Source organism: Erythranthe guttata, chromosome 1 (assembly GCF_056151865.1).
Source record: "Erythranthe guttata isolate IM_541 chromosome 1, IM_541, whole genome shotgun sequence".
In the NCBI taxonomy this organism is placed as follows: Eukaryota; Viridiplantae; Streptophyta; class Magnoliopsida; order Lamiales; family Phrymaceae; genus Erythranthe; species Erythranthe guttata.
The window spans coordinates 5,234,301-5,255,005 of record NC_142533.1 but is presented as its reverse complement, the minus strand read 5'-3'; the positions used below and the strand labels follow the sequence as shown (position 1 = coordinate 5,255,005).

The following is a 20,705-nucleotide window of genomic DNA, read 5'->3' as shown; positions in this document are numbered from 1 at the left end:
TCCCCCGAAAATTAAGGTTTTTGCTTGGCGAGCTTGTGCAGACATTCTCCCATGCAAGGCAGAGTTATATCGCCGCAAAATAGTTACGGAACCATTCTGCCCTTTGTGCGGCAAGCTGGCGGAGACAATGGTGCACGTAGTTTATGGGTGTAGCGGCTTGAAAGAGTGTTGGGCAGCTGATCCGTTCCGAATTAAGAACGGGGACGAGCATCTCACTTTCTGGAGTTGGATTGAGCTTCTACGTAATTCGTTAGTGAAAGAGCTTTTCCACCTAGCCGTTATTGTCTGTTGGAAAATATTGGAGCGGAGAAACCGGCTACTACATGGTGAGGAAGGGATGAAGCTTGGAGATATTATTCCATGGTGCCAAGCGTTCTTGGACGAGTTTAGAGATATACAATTCGGTCAGCTTACCATCACAAAGACGATTCACCCAGTGGCATGCATGGACTCCGCCTCCGGCTGGAACACTTAAAATCAATGTGGACGCGGCTTTCCCCGCAAATGCAGACCACTTTAATGTGTCCATGGTGGCTCGAAATGCAGATGGTGGATGCGTGTGGTGGCGTGTCGAGAGAATACTAGGTCGAGTTTCACCAGCGGAAAGGGAAGCTCAAGCAGTGCGGCATGCGATCAATACAGCTCAACGTCTTTACTGGACCGCTATTATTGTCGAGGGAGATTGCCTCCCGGTTTTTGAGGCCCTCAAACGAGGAGATCAGTCCCTCGAACCCTTTGGTGCCATAGTTGAAGACTGTCTTTTTCCGGCTAGGCATTTCAATTCTTGCTCATTTTCCTTTATTAAGAGGCAATGGAACAATCTTGCTCATTATTTAGCTTCTCTTAATGTCTTGAATGTTTTAGAAGGGAACTCTCTTCCTTGTTCTACTTATTTGGCCTTGGGTGCCTAATAATATCTTCTTTTCTTAAAAAAAAAAAAAAAACTATCTTCCTCAAACCTTAATTCCGATGAATACATCTCTTGTAGAGACTTTTTCCACCAGTCTAAAGAGATCGCTGTCACTAGAAACTTGACCGCGGGCACCCCTGCGCGAACAATATATATATATATATATATATATATATATATATATATATATATATATAAATGTTCTTGAGACATATATATATATTAAATACAGGGTAATTGGCATTTTGCACCCTCAAATTAGATGTCATTGTCACATTGCACCCTTAAATTGCAAAAATAGCAGAATACACCCTCCAATTAGAAATTACTTGGCAAAGTGCACCCTGGTTCAATTTTTGGCTAAAATTGTGACCGGCTACCTACTTGTGAGATTGAAGAGGGGCTGATTTTTCTTCTCTCATTACTCAGCACAACAAATGCAGGGGGAGAGTTGGGACTTTTTTATATCACCATAAAAGGCAACTATGATTTTTTCGAGTGGTGCGCGGACTTCCTGCCGCCGCTGGAGAATCTGAGTAATTTGGTGCTGACGTGCAGGAATTCGAGGCTGTCGGAGCATCTCTGCGATGACGGGTTTAGGAATATAACAGATGTGAATTTCTTGAAGTTGGTCATTTTTGCCATATTGGGGAGGAATGTGAAAGAATATATGGCCATGGCCGTAGTATGCTTTCAGTAAGAATATATGATTTAATTTGGTTTCTTGGGAGATATTAATTCTTATGATGCTTCCTTTATCCTATATCAATTGATATCCTATTTCATTCAACGATTTCATCTAACTAACTAATCAAGAAAACACATTTGTCAAACTGGTATTAGTATTAATTGGTACACAATTTAGACTAACCATATAATTTACTACTTCAATGGAAATATTCTTTTTACTAATTTGTCCGTATAGTATAAAGAATTAGTTGATGAAAGGTGGAATCAGTAACATGTTCCTTAACAATGGCCTAAGTCATCGAAGTTGTTCAGTTTTCTCATCTCCGCCGACGAAGCAAGGTTTGGATGATGTGATCCACAAGATCTGCTTCACTCTTTCCTCAAAGAATGTCAAGAATCTCGAAAAAGTTTGTTATGTACAAGAGCGTGTGATAGACCTTTTCAGCTCTCTAGATGTTGTGATATATCCATTGTCATTTTTGCTGTATTTTGCATTTGCTACTTAAGTTGAAGACTAGTTTATTTATTTTGACCTGTTAGAAGTTTCAAATTTTAATCTTTTTTGGCAAATGATTTGATGAGCTTAATATTTGTAGCAACGTTTGTGAAAGACCATAAACGAAAGGGGAATGAATGTAGATTAATATTTGAGAAAAAGAAAAAAAAAAGTTGTTCCTTCACAGTGAATTGCTGTGCAGTGATGAATTTTCTTCTAGGCATGAACAATAAAAGTAAAAAAAAAGAAGAGAATAAATCTGTAGTTAAGGTTTCTTTTCCTGGAAAAAAAATGGGGTGAATAGAAGAATGAGGATAATAAGAGAATTTTCGGGTTGAATAATGAAAGAAAATAAAAATTATATATATATATATATATATATATATATATATATATATATATATATATATATATATATATATATATTAAGTATATATATATGTTCATAACCCCCAATTCTCGCCCCCCTATTTTTCTACGCTTTATTTTTGGCCTCTTTTAATCTGAAACGGCGCCGTTTCGTTTCAATCCACCAATCACCGTGCAGCTTTCTTTTCTTTTTCCTTTTCTTCCCGAAAATGCACGATCGACCTGCTTTTTCTTTTCCATTTAATTAATTTCCCCCTTTTCTCTTCTCTCCCTTTTGCCGCCGCAAATGTTGACCGCCGCTCCGCCCCTCTTCTTCTCCACTCAGAGCCCTGCCTTTTTCTTCCTTCATTTCGATTTCCTCTGCCGCCCAATTCTCACAGCAGGTTTCCCTTTTGTTCCACACAGCCATGGGACGGGAGGCCTGCAATCGTTGACTCCCGCCCACTTCCACGCCCGCCGCCGCCGCCTCCTCGCTCGCCGCCCCGGTCACCGCCCGCATCGCTTCCCACCACATCTTTCCCCCACCTGCTCCGCCGCGCCTCCTCCTCCACATCCAGAAATTCCGGTATTCCTTTCGGATCCGTCCACCATCTCAAGAATTCCCAGCTGCCCCCCTCCCCCTAACAGCTACTTTCCTCCCTCTCTCCCCCCCTGCACCGTCCTACCCTCCATTGATGCCCCGTTTCAGAGCACTGCGCGAAATGGAAATTGATATTCGGAAGTCGAGACCGGCATCGATAAATTGAACGACTCGATTAACAGGATTTTGAACAAGATGAGGCAGGCCGGCGTCGCCGCGTCTATTTTATGGCAGTCGCTGAGGTCAGTGTTGTCGTCGGCTCATTTAGAGAGTTTGCGCTTATGTTATTCACGAATTATTGAGCAGTCTTTATACTCTTTGGATGTGATCTTTTGTGGATTTGTTTCATATCCAGTTATAATTCTGATATAATTTATGGTCTTGAATTCTGAAATAATTTTGTTGCAGGTGCTTCTGCTGGCGATTTGATTTAATTTTGAGTTAATTTTCGGCAATGGTAAAGTTTCAACCCTTGCTCGACATTCTTAAATATTATTGTTCTTGTTCCTGTTTTGTCATTGAAGAACATGTCGATTTTTATTCTCATATTTTTTTAGTTGGAGCATTTAAGCCGGCATGCCATGTTTCATTTATGTTTTCGGATGCGAAATCTCGAAAGCAGGTTTGTTTTATCCTCTAGAATTTTGCTGAACTTTTAGAATCTTCTTTACAGAGTAAAACAGGTTTACCATATATTACCTAATCGCTCTAGCATTCGGATTAGCATTGTATGCGTGCTTATCGTCTCGCTTGTTATAATTATGTTGTTCCTTCCAGTTGCACTTGTTTTTGGTGCATAATCGTGTCTAGTGAGTGGTGATTGTAGATGTAGGTATTCAGTTTTCATTGTTAGCAAATATCTATAGTTTTTTTTTTCGCGTATCGGCACGACAAATTCTTGAATTATTTTTTTCAGTACTGGTAGGACAGGCTCATCGTTTTTTTGTTGCTTGTATAAATGTTATTGTAGGTGTCAATGAAGACGGAGAATGGTTAAACTGTAATGGTCCCACTCTTTTTCATTCAACTATATTGGGTTATTGTTTCCAATAGATGTTTTACTTGTCATTTATTATTGCTCCACAGCTCATGTACAGTTCTGTAAAGTGGCACGGCAGTAAGGGTGACTTATCTGTAGAGTTGTTTAGAGTTGTTGACAGTATGATTAACATTAGCATTTGAAATCACTGCTTATATGCCTAAAGCATACTTGTTATTGACCGTAATTTACAAGAACATTCTTCAGTCTTAGTACTTGGTTAAGAAAGCAACAGTTATGGAGATTCCTTTTGCTCAGGTCGATGCAATCATCAAGAAATTGCGTAACCTAGCATAGAATGAAATTCTGTAACCTAGCATGGAATGTTCCTGTTAATCAGCACCGCCGATCCGAGCACCGGCACCGCGCCTTGCGCGGTGCTCCTCACTAGTATATATATATATATATATGCGTCCCTCTTCAATCTCACAAGCAGGTAGCCAGTCACATTTTTGTAGCAAATTGAACTAGGGTGCACTTTGCCAAGCAATTTATAATTTGAGGGTGCATTCTGCTATTTTTTCAATTTAAGGGTGCAATGTGCCAATGGCATCTAATTTGGGGGTGCAAAATGCCAATTACCCATTAAATACATGTAAATAGATAAATACACTATACATACTTAAATCATTGCTAATCAAAATATTTCACTAGCATTGTAGTGGAGAAAGATTCTTGCCAAAAAAAAAGATACTGTTTTTGTCTTCCTGCATTAATCATTACACCCCCTTTTATCTTTTCTTTACAATATTAGTAAGTGGAGTATAAATTCTAATCAATCATATAATCATACCGGTAAAATTTTTGAATAATGACACAATAGCAAAATATAAGTAGAATAATCTGAACTATTTTTTTTTTCGATCCGAAAATTCTCGATTTTGGAACGATTTTTTATTTTATTTTTATTTTTCATTCCAATCCCCGAAATTCTGATTTATCGTTTTTCTTATTTTCTTTTTGAATGGAATTGGGAATTAATTTTCACTTCCTGAAAATAATCGTAATTTTTCCGAAAATACTAATTTTGATCTAATCCATCAAATTTCCACCCCCGAATATATTCGATTTGAAAGTTACTCGGCATTTTAAAAGACATGATCGATACTTTTAACCGAACCTTGTGGCTCTTCTTTTCTTGCGAGCAGGAAGCACACTCGCAGCGCCTGCGTTGCGTGATTTTTACTGTGTTTTTTTGCACAAGTAAGATAAATTTTGATATGAGTTAAAAAAAAAAATTAATTCTAGGGTTATTCATATACTCTATTATTAAAAATTGGAGTAGTTGAGCAGTCAATATTACAATACTAATCATTTTTTGTTTCAATTTGATTAGACAAACAATTGTAATTTGTAGGTATGTAAATAATAATCCGTTGCCGACAAGAATTTATGTCTCTCCACCAAACAATTAATTAATTAGATGGCATAAATAAAGCCAATGAAGCATAATACGGTTAAAGTTAAACCTCTATAAATTAATACCGTCTGTACTAGCAAAATTTTATTAATTTAGCAAAATATTAATTCGAAAGTGAAAAGCTTTACAATACTCTCTAAACTATAAACACATTATATAACAAAATACTTACGACTATTAATTACCCGTTAATCAAGAATACGCCTCCGCAATCCATCAAGAACACGATAATACCTGCATTGTACGCATGTGTGACTAACCCTCGGATCGCACACGCACACACCCATGCGGGTGTGTGCCATCAAGGGTAGATGTTGCACAATCGAAAGGTGTAGAGACGGAAATAGAAACGTTATGAAGTGGTTTCTTTAGCTTAATTAAGGTCGTAAGTAATTCCGGGGTTGCTTCATTAAGGTCGTTAAACATTGTCTCTTTACTGCCTCGTTTCGACTCGAAATACGGAGGCCCTTTTTTGAGAGAATCTTGAAATTTTTTGATGTAATAATCCAACCTTTTTTTTCATGGTGGTTTCGTCGTTCGAACGATGCCTGCATCATATGCTCCTGTCAATTAACAAAAAATCGAATTCGCCGTTAATTAATATTCAAGTAAATTATATTATGCTATTTTGTACTCCCGAAAACGAGTTAAAAGGGAGCGAGTTGTACCACCGAAAAATCGATCGATTAGTAAAATAAAAGAAGAGAATTACATCAACCAAAATGCAAATAAGAGTTAAAAAACAGCCTCTTTAATTATCAAACTAATGTCTAAACTAGTTAGAATAAATGTCGAAAATAAAAAAAACCTTGTCCTATATTCTCACTCGTTCGAATTCTCGAAGAACCATAGTGCGTACAATAAACTCGAGCATTATGTTACAAACAAGAAATTATAGTCCAAGTAAGATCAATCTCGTTCACAAAAAATCGATAGAGAAACTAAATTAAAGTAACCTATATTTAGAAACAAACGAGGCAGAGAAAAAAAAAACGAGAAACCTTACACGAAGCTAGGGTGTATCGACAAACACATCATTCATGACATCATCGTCGCCGTTTTCCAATCCGAAAAGCTCCACGTCATCGCCATCTTCACCATTCGAACAAAACTCCCGTTTCTCCATCTTCGAACAAGCCGAGATAAATATCAACTTTTGGGCCCTCGAACGGGAATCCGCACTAGCCCATTTCCTCAAACCCCAATTGCTGCGCTTCAAGCCGCACGACGTTGCTTGCAGAAAAATCAACCTAACCGCCACTTTTCCCAAAACCTTAAACTCGTTAAGATACGTCTCCCAAACGAGCCGGCTACTCTGCGGATTGGCGATCCTCATTTTCCCCGTAATAGAATCCCTCTCCTTCAACTGCACCGCCCGAGCGTAAACGGGGTCCAACCCTTCCGTCCGCCACTTCATAAGCTCCATAACCGCAATGTGAGCCTCCTCTTTCGAGACGAGCCGCGTCACGAGCTTGTCCACATCCTTCTCTTGCTCGTGCGTTAAGCATTTGAAGGGCGGCAAATACTTCCCACTAGCATCCTTAATCAAATAGAACGGGTCGAGTATGAAAGCGGCCGCCCAAGAAGGGTGGTAGTTTCTCTCGAGCCTTTTGTCGAACACCTTCTCTACGTGTCTGAAGGGCACGTGAAACTTCGAGCACCACTCCTTCACCTTCGACCTGAGCTCCTCCCAGAGCGGGAGGCACTGCCCTACTCGCGGCTTCTCCGCTTCGATTTCTTCAGCCATTGATCGTATCAACTTAACCAAAGAATGCACCGCTTCTAATTCGTTCCAGAAATGCGGGTCCCGCGTCATTTCTTCGATTTCTCGAGCGATTGGCTCCTCCGCTAGCGCGGTCTTGTACGATTCATCTGAAATTAGTAGCTGAAGAGCTCTGGCGGAGTTTAGTACGTCCTCTAACATGGTATAAACCGGATCAAAATCGGATCTTTTGTACCCGAGCAACGGGGTTTTAAGCAAAATGGCGTGGCCGTATTCCTGCGTCTGATATTTGTGGAAACTACGTCGTATCGGCGAGTTGTTGTTGATGAAATTCGCGAGCTTGAGGCAGTTAGCGGCGGCGTTCTTGAAGCAGGGGAGATCTTTGCCGAAGTCGTTGACCAGAGAGTTGAACCCTTTGTACTGACAGGAGATGTTGACCATCCAGCGGTGCTGGTTCTCTAGATTGCGCAACGCCGTTGACTTGAACCTGTCGGAGACTATGCCCACGCACTGGTGCACTGATTCCCCGCAAATATCGGTGATTGTTTCCCATAGAATCTCCTCCGCGTATTTCGGCGGGACGTAGTCGCCGGTGGTGAAGACGGCCCTCCGGTAAACGTGGGTCCCGTTCGGGAGGTTGACCGCCACGTGGACGAGGTTGTTCTCGTCTCCGGCGGGAGTGGGGCCGGCTGAGGTGTTCGGCTTCCAGCCGGCGGCGGCGATTTGGAAGAACATGGCTTCGCGGATTTTGGCCTCGGACTCGGCTTTGGCCTCCTCGTACCTGGTGTCCAATCTGGGGCCGGCGATTTCTTTTCTTGAAATTGAGGGGAGCCCGATTTGGTGGAGGAACGCTTTGAATTTGGGGTGGTCGAGGGTTGAGAACGATGCTGAAGAACCGCAGCATTCGTAAACCCAATCGGCGAGGAAATCCAGCGCCGAATCGGCTTGGGCTTTGTTCAACGCCGGCGCCGGCGGCGATGATTTCGGACTTTTTAGTCTTTTCACGCTGTCTTCCAGCATTGCTAGTGCTCCCAAATCTTCTTTTCCACCTGATAGAACCAGCTGCTGCTGGTGTTGGTGGTGGTGGTGGTGGTGTTGTTGGTGGTGGGGGTGGCGGCTGTATAAGCCGCCGCTGCCGCCGCCTCCGGCGGCGGCGGCGGAACTAGTGCTAGCGATTGAAACGGCTGGTGGGTAAGACAAATCGACGGTGAATCTAGAAGGGTCGACAATGGCCAATGGTGGAACGGAGGCGACGGGATTTGCGCCGCCGGCGCGGCTGCCGGAGGTGCGCTTGCGGTGGTTGTGGGGCGGCTGGGATGAAGGGGAGGCGGTGGTGGTGGTTGCAGGGGAAATGGAAGAAGGCGAGGGAACCGAGGAAATGGGTTTGGGGGCGGAGGTGAAACTGGGGCAGGTGCCTTTCTTGAGATGCTCGGAGGCGGTTCTGGAAGGATTGGAGGCGGAGAAAACGGCGGCGCAGAAGGAGCACCGGAGCTTGACTGATTTGGGCAAGCCGGTGTCGGGATTGTGGACGAGGACCGGCTCGAGGTGGGCCCAGTACCACGCGCCTTTGCCCTTGATCGCCTTGTTCCGCACCAACACCAACCCCTCGAACCTCTTGTGGACCGCCTTCGCGGCGAGCTCGTCGGAGGATGCGCCGGAGGAGGAATACTCCACCACCGCCGACGCGTCGGCGTTTGTCGGGGCCATTAAATATTGCGGAACAAAGGGAATTGAACGTTGAAAAAACAAGGTCAATGTTAATGCGGCACTAGTATAATTGTCTTCCTAAGTTCCGGCGGAGGGAGACGGTGGTCCATGGGTGACGCCGGCGGCGAATCCTTGGGAAAGGGGTGGCGCCGCCGGGGTGGAATATATAAAAAGGGTCAGGCGTGATTGCCGGGAAATTCAGCTGGGTATTTTGGGTATTTGGAATTTATTATAATTAGCTTCAGTCTGCAGAGAGAGAGAGAGAGAGGAATGGCGAAAGAGAAAGGAAGAGAGAGAGAAAGAATAAGGTACAGTGTAGTTGAGTTATTATTATTACACTAGTGTTCTCTACTTTCATCAATTTCTTACCCTAATTTACACTACTTAAATCCTATTTACTTATATATATATATATATATATATATATATATATATATATATATATATATATATATATATATATTTTTTTTTTTTTAAAATGAACTCGCAGCCAACCATATGCATACACCTATTACACTCTCGTATATTTATAATTTATATTCGAGATGTAAACTGTATACACTAATTAGTAATTAGTTTACAATTCATTTCTAAAATCATTCATCCTAACAAATTCAAATAATTTCTTGTTTTCGTTAATAGATTTGAAATATTTAACACCAAATTAATATAGAAACTCTAAATTCAATTTTCAGTGTCAAAATTTAACATTTATTTTTAGTACTTTTCTATTAAATTGCAATATTGTCTTCTTCTTTTTTAACTTAAGCTTCGCGGTTGGGATATTTTTAATTATGTATACAACTTGTATGTTATACTCACGCGATCTCGAGAATTGAGGTTTTATGGATGCTATAATCAGTTAAATATATCGGGTGATCTTAAACCATAGACCCACAAGTAATAACACGCACGCTCATGTATATATGTGCTTAACAAATAATTATTTGATAACTCTACAATTTAAAATCACAGTGTATGAGTGTAGCATCTTTTTTTTTTTTTTTTTTTTTATGGATGCTATAATTGGTGAAATATATCGGGCGATCTTAAAGCATAGATCCAAAAATAATAACACGCACACTCACATATATATATATATATATATATATATATATATATATATATATATATATATATATATATATATATATATATATATATATATATATATATATATATATATATATATATATATATATATATATATATACTTAGCAAATAATTATTTGTATAAATGTACGATTTAAAATAACTCATTGTATGAGTGTAACATCTCATACACCGAGAATTGATGCCATTGATACAACATTATTATTCTTGGTCTTTTCTCTCCTTTGTTATGCTTCTTTTTGTGGGTCATAATAGTCCTTTTGTTGTTTGTTTGTTTTCCTACTTCTTTTCCACCTTACAACTTCTTTTTGATATCTCTCTAATTTCTGAATATCTTTTGCATCATATACATACATATAAATATATATTTATATAGATTGAGCTATTTTTTTAAAGGGTAAATTACGAAAATCCCCTACACTTAGGTTAAATAATAAAAAACACCTCTACCTATTCGTAATAATCAAAACCCCCATCTAATTATCTGTTGATCGAGAAACTTTTAGCAAATTTAAAATATCCGAACAAACTTGTAACTATACAAAATATTTTGAAGGGACTTTTTTGAACAATTTCCCAACTCTTTTGGTAGTCAAAAATCTCAATTATTTATATTTCTTCCCGTGAATATATATATATATATATATATATATATATATATATATATATATATATATATATATATATATATATATATATATATATATATATATAAAATATTGGCTGTGGCAATGGAAACAGCCAAAAATGGGTATTTGAAAGGGGGGGCAACCTAGGAATTCAATGAATTATGCACCTGGTTTCTCTTTTTTGTCCTAAGACAGCACCAGTGTTGACCAAAACAAATATAATTATATATATATATATATATATATATATATATCAAAGAAAATATACCCCTGCAAGAAAAAGCTCACCAAATCCATTTTCTTTCAAAACCTTCCAAGAGTTGGTGACGTACAATTGATTGTGATCAATTACATGCAAGGGCAATTTTGTCATTTCACAAGCATTAGATACACATATAAAATCTTAGATACAGATATCATGATCAACACACGGGAAAAAGTATATATATATATTATAAATTGTGGCCAAGTATATATATCCTATCTATTTTTGCCTCATTTTCCCCATTGTTTCATTCAATGGTAATAAATTCTTTCAACAAACACCAATGTTTGTTTTCACATGAAATAAATATGACACACTAGGTCGATCGCCGGTCAAACAATGGGTCGTTTGGTTCGTTTCTAACTACTGCGCTCATTTTTTTATAAATCAAATTTGCTTACGTCTCGTGTGTATGTAAGCTTAAATAAAAAAAAAAAAATCACACAAGTGGTCACAGAGACGGAGCTATGATATTTAAAAGTTTTGAGTGGCATCGTCCCTGAGTTTTTTTAGAATTATTCACAAAAAAAAAAAAAAAAAAATACAGATATAAGTAAATATTCATAGATTTTATTTAAATGGATGAAAAAGTTGAACCATAATATTTTATATTCTATATAAAACTTATTTTTGTGCTTCAATATAAAATAGTTAATGTGATGTTGCTTTCTTTAATTTACATTAAATCTTATAAATATGTTTTTCTATCTTCTATAACTTTTCACTTTTTATTTGTAAGAAGAAAAGATAAATTAGTTAGGGGTTCTTTACAATAACATCAGAATTTCTATAGACCAAAGTTTTTTTAATTTCTCCCAATTATTATTAGTAAAGGTAAGTTAAACTTTTGTAACAAAATTACATTTATATATCCTTTCAACACATCCATTTCAAAATTTTGAAACATTAATCTAATCTTAATTTCTTTATTTTCACTCATTGATCATTGAACAACGTTGACTATTTTTCTCCTCTTTTTTGTTGTTGTTTGTGTCAATGTTCACCGATAGTGATTATTTTACTGTGTTGACCGATATATATATATATAACTATGTTGAAAGCTATGTTTGACAGTTATATTATTGTGTTTGACCAATCATAATTGTTTTTCGGTTATTTCAGTGTGTCGACCAATGTTCTTTTTTTTTTTTTTTTTTTTTTTTGTATTATATTGGCCGGTATTGTATTGTGTTGATATTATTATCCTATTTTGATGCTATTTCACTTTGTTGATCGCTATTACAATATGTTTGATGGGGCACTTGGATGGTCGAGGTGACAAAAAAACAAAATTGATCGACGGTCAAAAGCGCTGAAAAATAAATAAATACAAATTAATCAATGCCGGCGTTGATCGATCAATGCTTCTTAATGGAGGTCAACGATAGAAAAAAGACTGATCAACAGTGATGAGTCGATAGAGTGTGTGGTCTTGGAGTGATAGCTCGTTCGGAGTCCGGAGAGTGTGTTGGTTGGCGTACAAAATGTATTACACAACATCTTGACCCAATCGCGGCTGAAGCTAAAGCAACTTTAATGGCGATTGAACTGGCTTGAGATAACAATTGACAGAGGATTGTCCTTGAAGGGGACTCAACTGTTGTCATCGCCGCTGTCGGAGAATCAAATTGCAACACAGACTACGGTACGATTGTTAGCGATATTATCCGAATAGGTTCTACGCTAATGGTGTTCAGAGCCCAGCATATTGCTCGGGAAGGCAATAAGGCGGCGCACGAAATAGCAAGATTATCGAGAAAGGAAACTTATGATATGCTAGTATTACCAGATAGTATATGTTCTATTATTTCTAGATAATACCGTTCTACTATTTCTGCCGAATTGGCTTTATAAATAAAGTTTATTTTGGACTCTCAAAAAAAAAAAACAGCGATGAGTCGATTGATGAGATTTGGGGTAAAATTATGGTTCGAATTATCAATTGGGTGTAAATAGATTAAATCAAAATAGTTAAGGGATTATTAGAAAAAAAAAAAAAAAAAAGGTAATGGATTTTTTTTTGGTGGGGGGTATTCTAGGTAATTAAGTATGTGGCTTAGATTTAGATTACAATAATTCGACTAAAGATGCTCTGAAAAAGAAATCTATAAAGTCTATATGCAATAATGAGAAAGTCTCATAAATAATTAATCCCTTTTTTTGTAAAAGCTGCCACGGATTGAGCATTACGATTTACGAATGATAATATATGGGTCGATTATGGGTCGGGCTCGTCTGAATTCAAAATCCGCTACATGAAAAATAACGAAAAAAACAAACTTGTCTTAATTAACTTTAGCCTAAATTGGATATATTTCAACTCACAATCAAATTCAAAAAGTTCGATTTGTCATGCTTATCTAACAAACATCGATAAATTGATGTACACTGCAAAAAATGTAACATAGACTTGACCAATTCATCGAGCGATGTGAGTCGTTGTTGTTAAATCGCAAATCAAATTGTAAATCGTTTTCCTAACTTTAGAAATCGTAAATCGTATGAATGGTGAATCGTAAGAATATAATTTCTTCTAAAAAAGTCGTAACACTTCAAATAAATTATGTAATTATATTTACAATCATTTTTATTTAATTGGTTTTATTTCAAAGAAATGGTAAATTTTATTTTTAACATAAAAAATAAGATATATTTTGAATCGTTAAAAAATGACTGAATAGTAAAAATAAAATCATAAAAAGTGATGGAATTATGTCAAATCGAATTTCATTCAAGACTCAAATTGAAAAGTCAAAATATAATTGAAATTTTAAATCGAATCGTAAATGGTAAGAGTTTCGTAACAATAACCATGATGAAAGTTATTAAACAACTCAATTAGTCTATATTTATTGTCATGTGCATGTTGAAAACATGGTAAATATGGTGATCTTATTAAATTCACAAACTTATGTTTTACTCTTACAAATTGATGTAATCATGTGTAGTAGTGTTTGTGCCTAAAGCATGTGATTTGTGGATGATGTCTCTACTCACTTAAAAAAAGAATCTTTATTTATTTATTATTATTAATTTTTACAAAATTGAGTCTTCACAACAATCCAAAGAATTTGATAGCAATTTCTGGATAGATAAATCATGTATACCAATAATAAATAGTAATTATGATGATTATGAGTAATTATAGGAAGAATTAAGCCAACTTAACTTTTTTTAGCATTATAGTTCCATTAAGTTGGTTGGATATTTGGAGAACATAGACTAATGGGCCTACATAACAATTATCAATCAATTGTTTGCTAATTGCGAGTCCACCATCACAATATAAAGTATGGCCTCGTTCGGTTACATATAAGTAGGGTTGTGCATGGATCGGTTTTAACCACCAACCAACCCATTTTCGACCCATATTTTGTGATGGATAATCAACCGCCAACCGACCCATCTAAATTGGGTCGATAATGTCAACCAACGCATGTGTAGTTGGGTCGATAATGGTTTCTAATATGATAAAAAATTGGTTAGTCGGGTAATATCGGCCAACCAACTTTATTTATTAATTTATTATTTATTAATTTTATTTAAAGTGTTTAATATTTTTTATTTCAAAATTCTATTTTATAACACATTTATTAAATTGTCTAATATTGACCAAAATCCTAAAAGCAATAAATCTAACATAATTATCTAATTTGAACTATTTTAATTTTAAGATATATAGCCTAAACTATTTGGATGATTATTAATTGCTGAATTATTTATGTTTAATTGCAAGACATATGGCCCGTAATGTTTTGAATTTTGTATTCGAATATTGTTGAACTAATCATATTTAATTGTAAAAAAAATAGTGTTGTAACAACTAATAAAATATAAAAAAATATTTCGATGGATGACTCATCAACCAAACCATTAACTGACCCACTAAATTGGTTATCAACCACCACCCATTCCATGTAAATTGGGTCGATAACAGTTTTCAATATTTACCAAAGTTGGTTGGATGAGTTGGGTTGGTTTTATGACTGGTTTTTAACCAACCCAACCAACGCACAACCCTACATATAAGGGTGTAAACGAGTTGAGTTTATATCGAGCTTGGCCGTTTTGGCTAAACAGTTACTTGAATTAGCCGAGCAAGGAAAGACACGATAGTTATGGGTCGAAGACAAAATGCTCTATGCAAAAGGGGATTGCCTAAGTGGCTACCTACTAAACTAATTACCAGAGTAGAATAGCTACTAATTTTATTAAATAGTAATATTCAATTGTTGCTTTGGCTTTATCGCGGGCCTGAATTAGTTTGAATCTTGTCAATCGAACATTTTATCAACTACTACTATTTCATATATGCAAACAGAATGTGATTCCTGCAAAATTAATTTGGAGTTTTTTTTTTCTCTTCTTTTTAATTCAAATGTCCACGTTTTGTGACAATTATCGTTTCTCTAATTATTCTGCAAATAGCGATGCACAATTTTGTAGTTTTTTTTTATTACAAAGAATAATTACTGGTTCTCCAATTCTCCCGATATTCTGATTTACACTCTCCATATTGTTTCGGTATATATGCCATGCCCATGGTGACTTGTTTTTATTAGTACCAAAAAAAAGGTTATATATATATATATATATATATATATATATATATATATATATATATATATATATATATATATATATATATATATATATATATATATATATATATATATAGGTCAATAGACAAATAAGAGAATATAATTTGCCATTCATTAATGATTTCAATTATAGAAGACCATATTTACATGTACAAAATAATAAAGGGTTGAAAATTCCTTTTCTATTGCTTGTGCATTTTGGGGTGATGACAGCAAGCCGATATATAAATGCATGCAACTTGTTTGTACATAACCAATAATGGATTGTTTTATTTTAAATATTCATTTTATAGTCATATACACAAAGTAGTACACGATGATGTTAAAGTTAAATCACCTTAGAGAGTTGAATTATGATAAGCTGGAAGAGCATAGTGTATCACTGGCTCACGAGCTTGATGACCTTGAGATACCTGCGATCATAGAACACGTAAGCTAAGCCGGGGGTTGATCCGGCGGAAACCCCTCCGACGCTCAAGTCAGACGTGCTGATCATAGAAATAGTCCAGAGAATACAGTTAATAGTATTGCTCAGTTAATAGGACGTACCTTAAGGAATGAGTTCAAACTTTTATTTATAGCTTACTTGAGATTGTCGGGCCCAAACCTTGCTTGAAGGTGATTGGGCCTCGGTGATAGTGGTCTTTGATATTGGGCCCGTGGCCCTGTAGGTAAATAATTTGTAGGCCCATTGGGTTGGGCCAATTAGGCATATCATTAAGCCCCCCACTCTCGAGTCGATGTGGGGGCCATGTTGAAATGGGTGACAGATCGTGTCGAGAGTAAAAATTGTAGTAGTCGATGGTGTGCGAAAACGCGTTGGAGCGTGTGTCGGAGGGGCGTGAAGGCGCGTTGGCGCGTAGCGTAACCAAGTTGTCGCGATGTAAGTTACTTGAGTCGTCGGTGTTGTCCTGCGACGATATAATAGCTCGGATCAAGTTATCTCCTCGTGGGAGTTGTCTCGTCACGGGGTAATAGAGTTGATCGAGTTATCTCCTCGTGGGAGTTGTCTCGCGATAATGTAGTAGCACAGAGCGAGTATTCTCCTCGTGGGAGTTGTTATTTATCGACATTGTCAATGTTGTGACGCGTTGCTTGTATGTGTTTACATATAGCCTTGTGCGTGATGTACTTGAGGAGGGGATCAGGCTCTCAAAATTTTTAATTGGGGATCGTGCCCCTTGTTAGACCTCGTGGGTCGTAAGTGTGTTTGGACCGTGGCCACGTTTTAATGAATGACCCATCGAAAACAAGTAGATAAATTTGAGTAATCAAGCTGGCCAGGCTATATAGATTCCCATAATATCTCTAAGTGTTTCTAGGGTTGTAATCGTGCTAACTTGAGCTTGCAATTATATAGTGAATTTCGGGCGAGTTGTCTTCTCATGGGAGTTGTCTCGCAGTGAAGTTGTAGGAGCATTGGATGACGCGCGACTGAGAAGCGTGCGGATTGAGGTCGCTCTGAGCGATTTGTCTCCTCGTGGGAGTTGGCTCCTCGTGGGAGTTGGCTCCTCGTGGGAGTTGCTTCGTAACAGGTTTGTAGGACCGAGCGAGTTGGCTCCTCGTGGGAGTTGTCTCGCTGCGGGTTGTGGTACCGAGCGAGTTGGCTCCTCGTGGGAGTTGTCTCTCTGCGGGTTCGTAGTACTGAGCGAGTTGGTTCCTCGTGGGAGTTGTCTCGCTGCGGGTTGTAGGACGGAGCGAGTGGTCTCCTCGTGGGAGTTATCTCGCTGTGGTTTCGTAGATCCAAGGGAGTTGGCTCCTCGTGGGAGTTGTCTCGCAAGCCCCCCACTCTCGAGTCAATGTGGGAGCCAAGTCGAAAAGGATACTGGATCGTGTCGAGAGTAGATCGGTGTGGTGATGTACCGTTAATTGTTGGGGTGGTGTGGAGAAATAATAAAAAAAAAATTCTGTGTGAGAGCGTGCGCGATTTGGTGAGGCGCGCTGAAGAGCTCGCGCAATTTGGTGAAGCGTGTTGAAATTTTCGCGCGATTTAGTGAAGCGAGGTGAAATCCGCGCACAATTGGGTAGAGCGTGATAAAGTTGCGCGCAATCTGATGGGAGCGCGCGCTCCAAGGTGACCTTGGGAATGCGCGCGCGCGTGCGCGCTCCTCTATATCATTTATTATTTTTTTTTTCCAGCTAATAACGCGCGCGTCAGGCGCGTGTGCGACACGCGCGCGTGCTGTGCGCGCGCGTGTCTTCTCTCATTTTTTTTTTCAGACACGCGCGTGTCTTCTCTTGTTCTTTTTTTTTTTTTTTTTTTTTTTTTTTGAATGGAGCCGCGCGCGCGGCTTGGCCGCCTTTTTTTTTTTTTTTTTTTTAATGGAGGCGCGCGCGCGGCTCGCGAGTGGCTTGGCTCGTGCGCGGCTTGGCTGCATATATTTTTATTTTTTTTTATCTTCATCTTCTTCTTTTTTCTTCTTCTTCTTCTTCTTCTGTTTTTTCATCTTCTTCTTTTTTCTTCTTTTTTCTTTTTCTTGTTTCTTTTTTCTTCAATTCTTCTTTTTTCTTCGTTTTTTTTTTCTTGTTTCTTTTTTCTTCAACTTCTTCTTTTTTCTACTTCGTTTTTTCTTGTTTCTTTTTTCTTCATCTTCTTCTTCTTATTTTTTCTTATTTTTTTTTTCTTGTTTCTTTTTTCTTCAACTTCTTCTTTTTTCTACTTCTTTTTTTCTTGTTTCTTTTTTCTTCATCTTCTTCTTCTTCTTTTTTCTTCTTCTTTTTTTCTTGTTTCTTTTTCTTCATCTTCTTCTTCTTCTTTTTTCTTCTTCTTTTTTTCTTGTTTCTTTTTTCTTCATCTTCTTCTTCTTCTTTTTTCTTCTTCTTTTTATCTTTTTATTTTTTTTTTGTTTTTAGGTGGTTGATGTTCACCCCTTTGGGGATGTTCTATTTTTTGAGTAGGGAGATTATACTCGTCTCTTGAGATGTGATGTGCACCCACTTGAGGTTGAAAGGTAGAGGTGATGCCCACATTGGGATGAGGATGTTTTATTTTTTGAGTAGGGAGAGTATACTCGTCTCTTGAGATGGGATGTGCACCCACTTGGGGTTGAAAGGTAAGGGTGATGCCCACCTTGGGATGGGATAACCCCCTACTTTAGAACAGGCGCTCGAGACCCATGGTCTGAGGCAAGTGCGCACGGTTGTGCCATTGCTTCAGTGGCAACACGAGTTGAAACTTTCGCGGTCGTACGCTGAAGGTCCTTATCGGTTATCTGAACCGTTAGAGGAACAAGTAAAAGTTGATCTTGTTGAAGGTTTGGCGATCCTACGCTGAAGGTCCTCTTCGGTTATCTGAACCGTTCGAGAGGGGGTAGAGGTAGGCTCCCATGGAGTCGATAACCCATGGCAAACGAAATGTTTTGGGGGCATTGTAAACCCCTAGGGAATCGATAACCCTTGGCGAACGAAATATTTTGGGGGCACTATAAACCCCCAGGGAGTCGATAACCCTTGGCGAACGAAATATTTTGGGGGCAGATGTAAGCCCACAGGGAGTCGATAGCCCTTGGCGAGCGAAATGTTTTGGGGGCACTGTATACCCCCAGGGAGTCGATAACCCTTGGCGAGCGAAATGTTTTGGGGGCACTGTAAACCCCCAGGGAGTCGATAACCCTTGGCGAGCGAAATGTTTTGGGGGCACTGTAAACCCCTAGGGAGTCGATAACCCTTGGCGAACGAAATATTTTGGGGGCAGATGTAAGCCCCCAGGGAGTCGATAACCCTTGCTAGCATTGAATGGCCTCCTCGGTTCTCTGAACCGATCGAGGGGCGGGAAGAAGGGGATCCTGTTGAGGATCTAGTGGGACATCACGAGGAGGGTCTCGTGGTGGATCCCGAGTATGAGGAGGAGGAAGTGGCAAGCCAGAGCCTCCACGAGGTGGGAGGTTGTTAGCAGTGTCACACTCCCCTGAGCAGATGTCTCAAGGCCACCATGTGCGCTACGTGATTGTGTTTGCCTTCCCACAGACGGCGCCAAAATGATGATGCTAAAGTTAGATCACCTTAGAGAGTTGAATTATGATGAGTTGGAAGAGCATAGTGTATCACTGGCTCACGAGCTTGATGACCTTGAGATACCTGCGATCATAGAACACGTAAGCTAAGCCGGGGGTTGATCCGGCGGAAACCCCTCCGACGCTCAAGTTAGACGTGCTGATCATAGAAATAGTCCAGAGAATACAGTTAATAGGACGACCTTAAGGAATGAGTTCAAACCTTTATTTATAGCTTAGTTGAGATTGTCGGGCCCAAACCTTGCTTGAAGGTGATTGGGCCTCGTGATAGTGGTCTTTGATATTGGGCTCGTGGCCCTGTAGGTAAATAATTTGTAGGCCCATTGGGTTGGGCCAATTAGGCATATCATTACGTTGAATTGTGATATATATATATATACATATATATATATATATATATATATATATATATATATATATGTGTGTGTGTGTGTGATGTAATCTAAGTAATAATTGTCGAAATAGACATGGTTCAGCAACCCCAACCTCTAAATTAATATAATTAGCAGTTCTATTCTACGCTACATCGGATAAATCTTTATCATTTATACACACAAATACACAAACATCCACATTGGTGTGTATATAGATCAACGATAAAAAAACAATCGGTGTAATCTAAAAATGTATATTCTACATAACGTAAACAAAAAAACGTCGGGTGGACATGCTTCATAGGTATTAATTTATTTGAACCAGTCTTAAACCCAAATCACAGAGCTTCTTCATTTCAGAACTCAATCCTCAAGAGCGGATCTAATGTCGTTTCAGTGGTTGGATTGTGGGGGAGGGTGATTTGGGGGAAAAAGTACTATGAAATTACGGGGGTTCGAGGGCAACACCGCCAAATTCTTTCTTTTAGATATCTTGCAAACATCAACATAAGAAGGTAAGATTTCAAATTATTTTAATTGAAAATAAGTATAATCTAAAATATATTATCATTATTAGAATTTTATTTTTGGGCAAATTACGGCCACCCCCTGAGCTATGGTGAAATTACGAAACCCCCCCTCCTGTTTGGGTAATTACAGCCACCCCCTCAACTATATATTTATCTTACGAAAAGACCCCTCAAGAGGTAAATTTAGGGATGTTAATTCGGTAAAACCGAACCAAAATTTCGGTACGCCAACATTTCATACCGTTT

General features: G+C 38.4%; 1 protein-coding gene and 1 long non-coding RNA gene across 2 annotated transcripts; one reads left to right on the top strand and one right to left on the bottom strand.

Moving 5' to 3' along the window:
- The first annotated feature begins 2,551 nt into the window (after positions 1-2,551).
- LOC148772667 (uncharacterized) lies at positions 2,552-4,001 on the top strand. Its single transcript, XR_016031356.1, has 3 exons — positions 2,552-3,287; positions 3,454-3,502; positions 3,603-4,001. It is a non-coding gene; the product is annotated as an uncharacterized LOC148772667 (long non-coding RNA).
- Positions 4,002-5,574: 1,573 nt separating this feature from the next.
- LOC105965682 (uncharacterized) lies at positions 5,575-9,293 on the bottom strand. Its single transcript, XM_012990252.2, has 2 exons — positions 6,511-9,293; positions 5,575-6,067 (listed from the first exon to the last, which is right to left on the bottom strand). Exon 1 carries the CDS (start codon positions 8,932-8,934, stop codon positions 6,517-6,519), a length of 2,418 nt encoding a protein of 805 aa, XP_012845706.2. The 5' UTR covers positions 8,935-9,293; the 3' UTR covers positions 5,575-6,067; positions 6,511-6,516.
- Between the last annotated feature and the right edge of the window lie 11,412 nt (positions 9,294-20,705).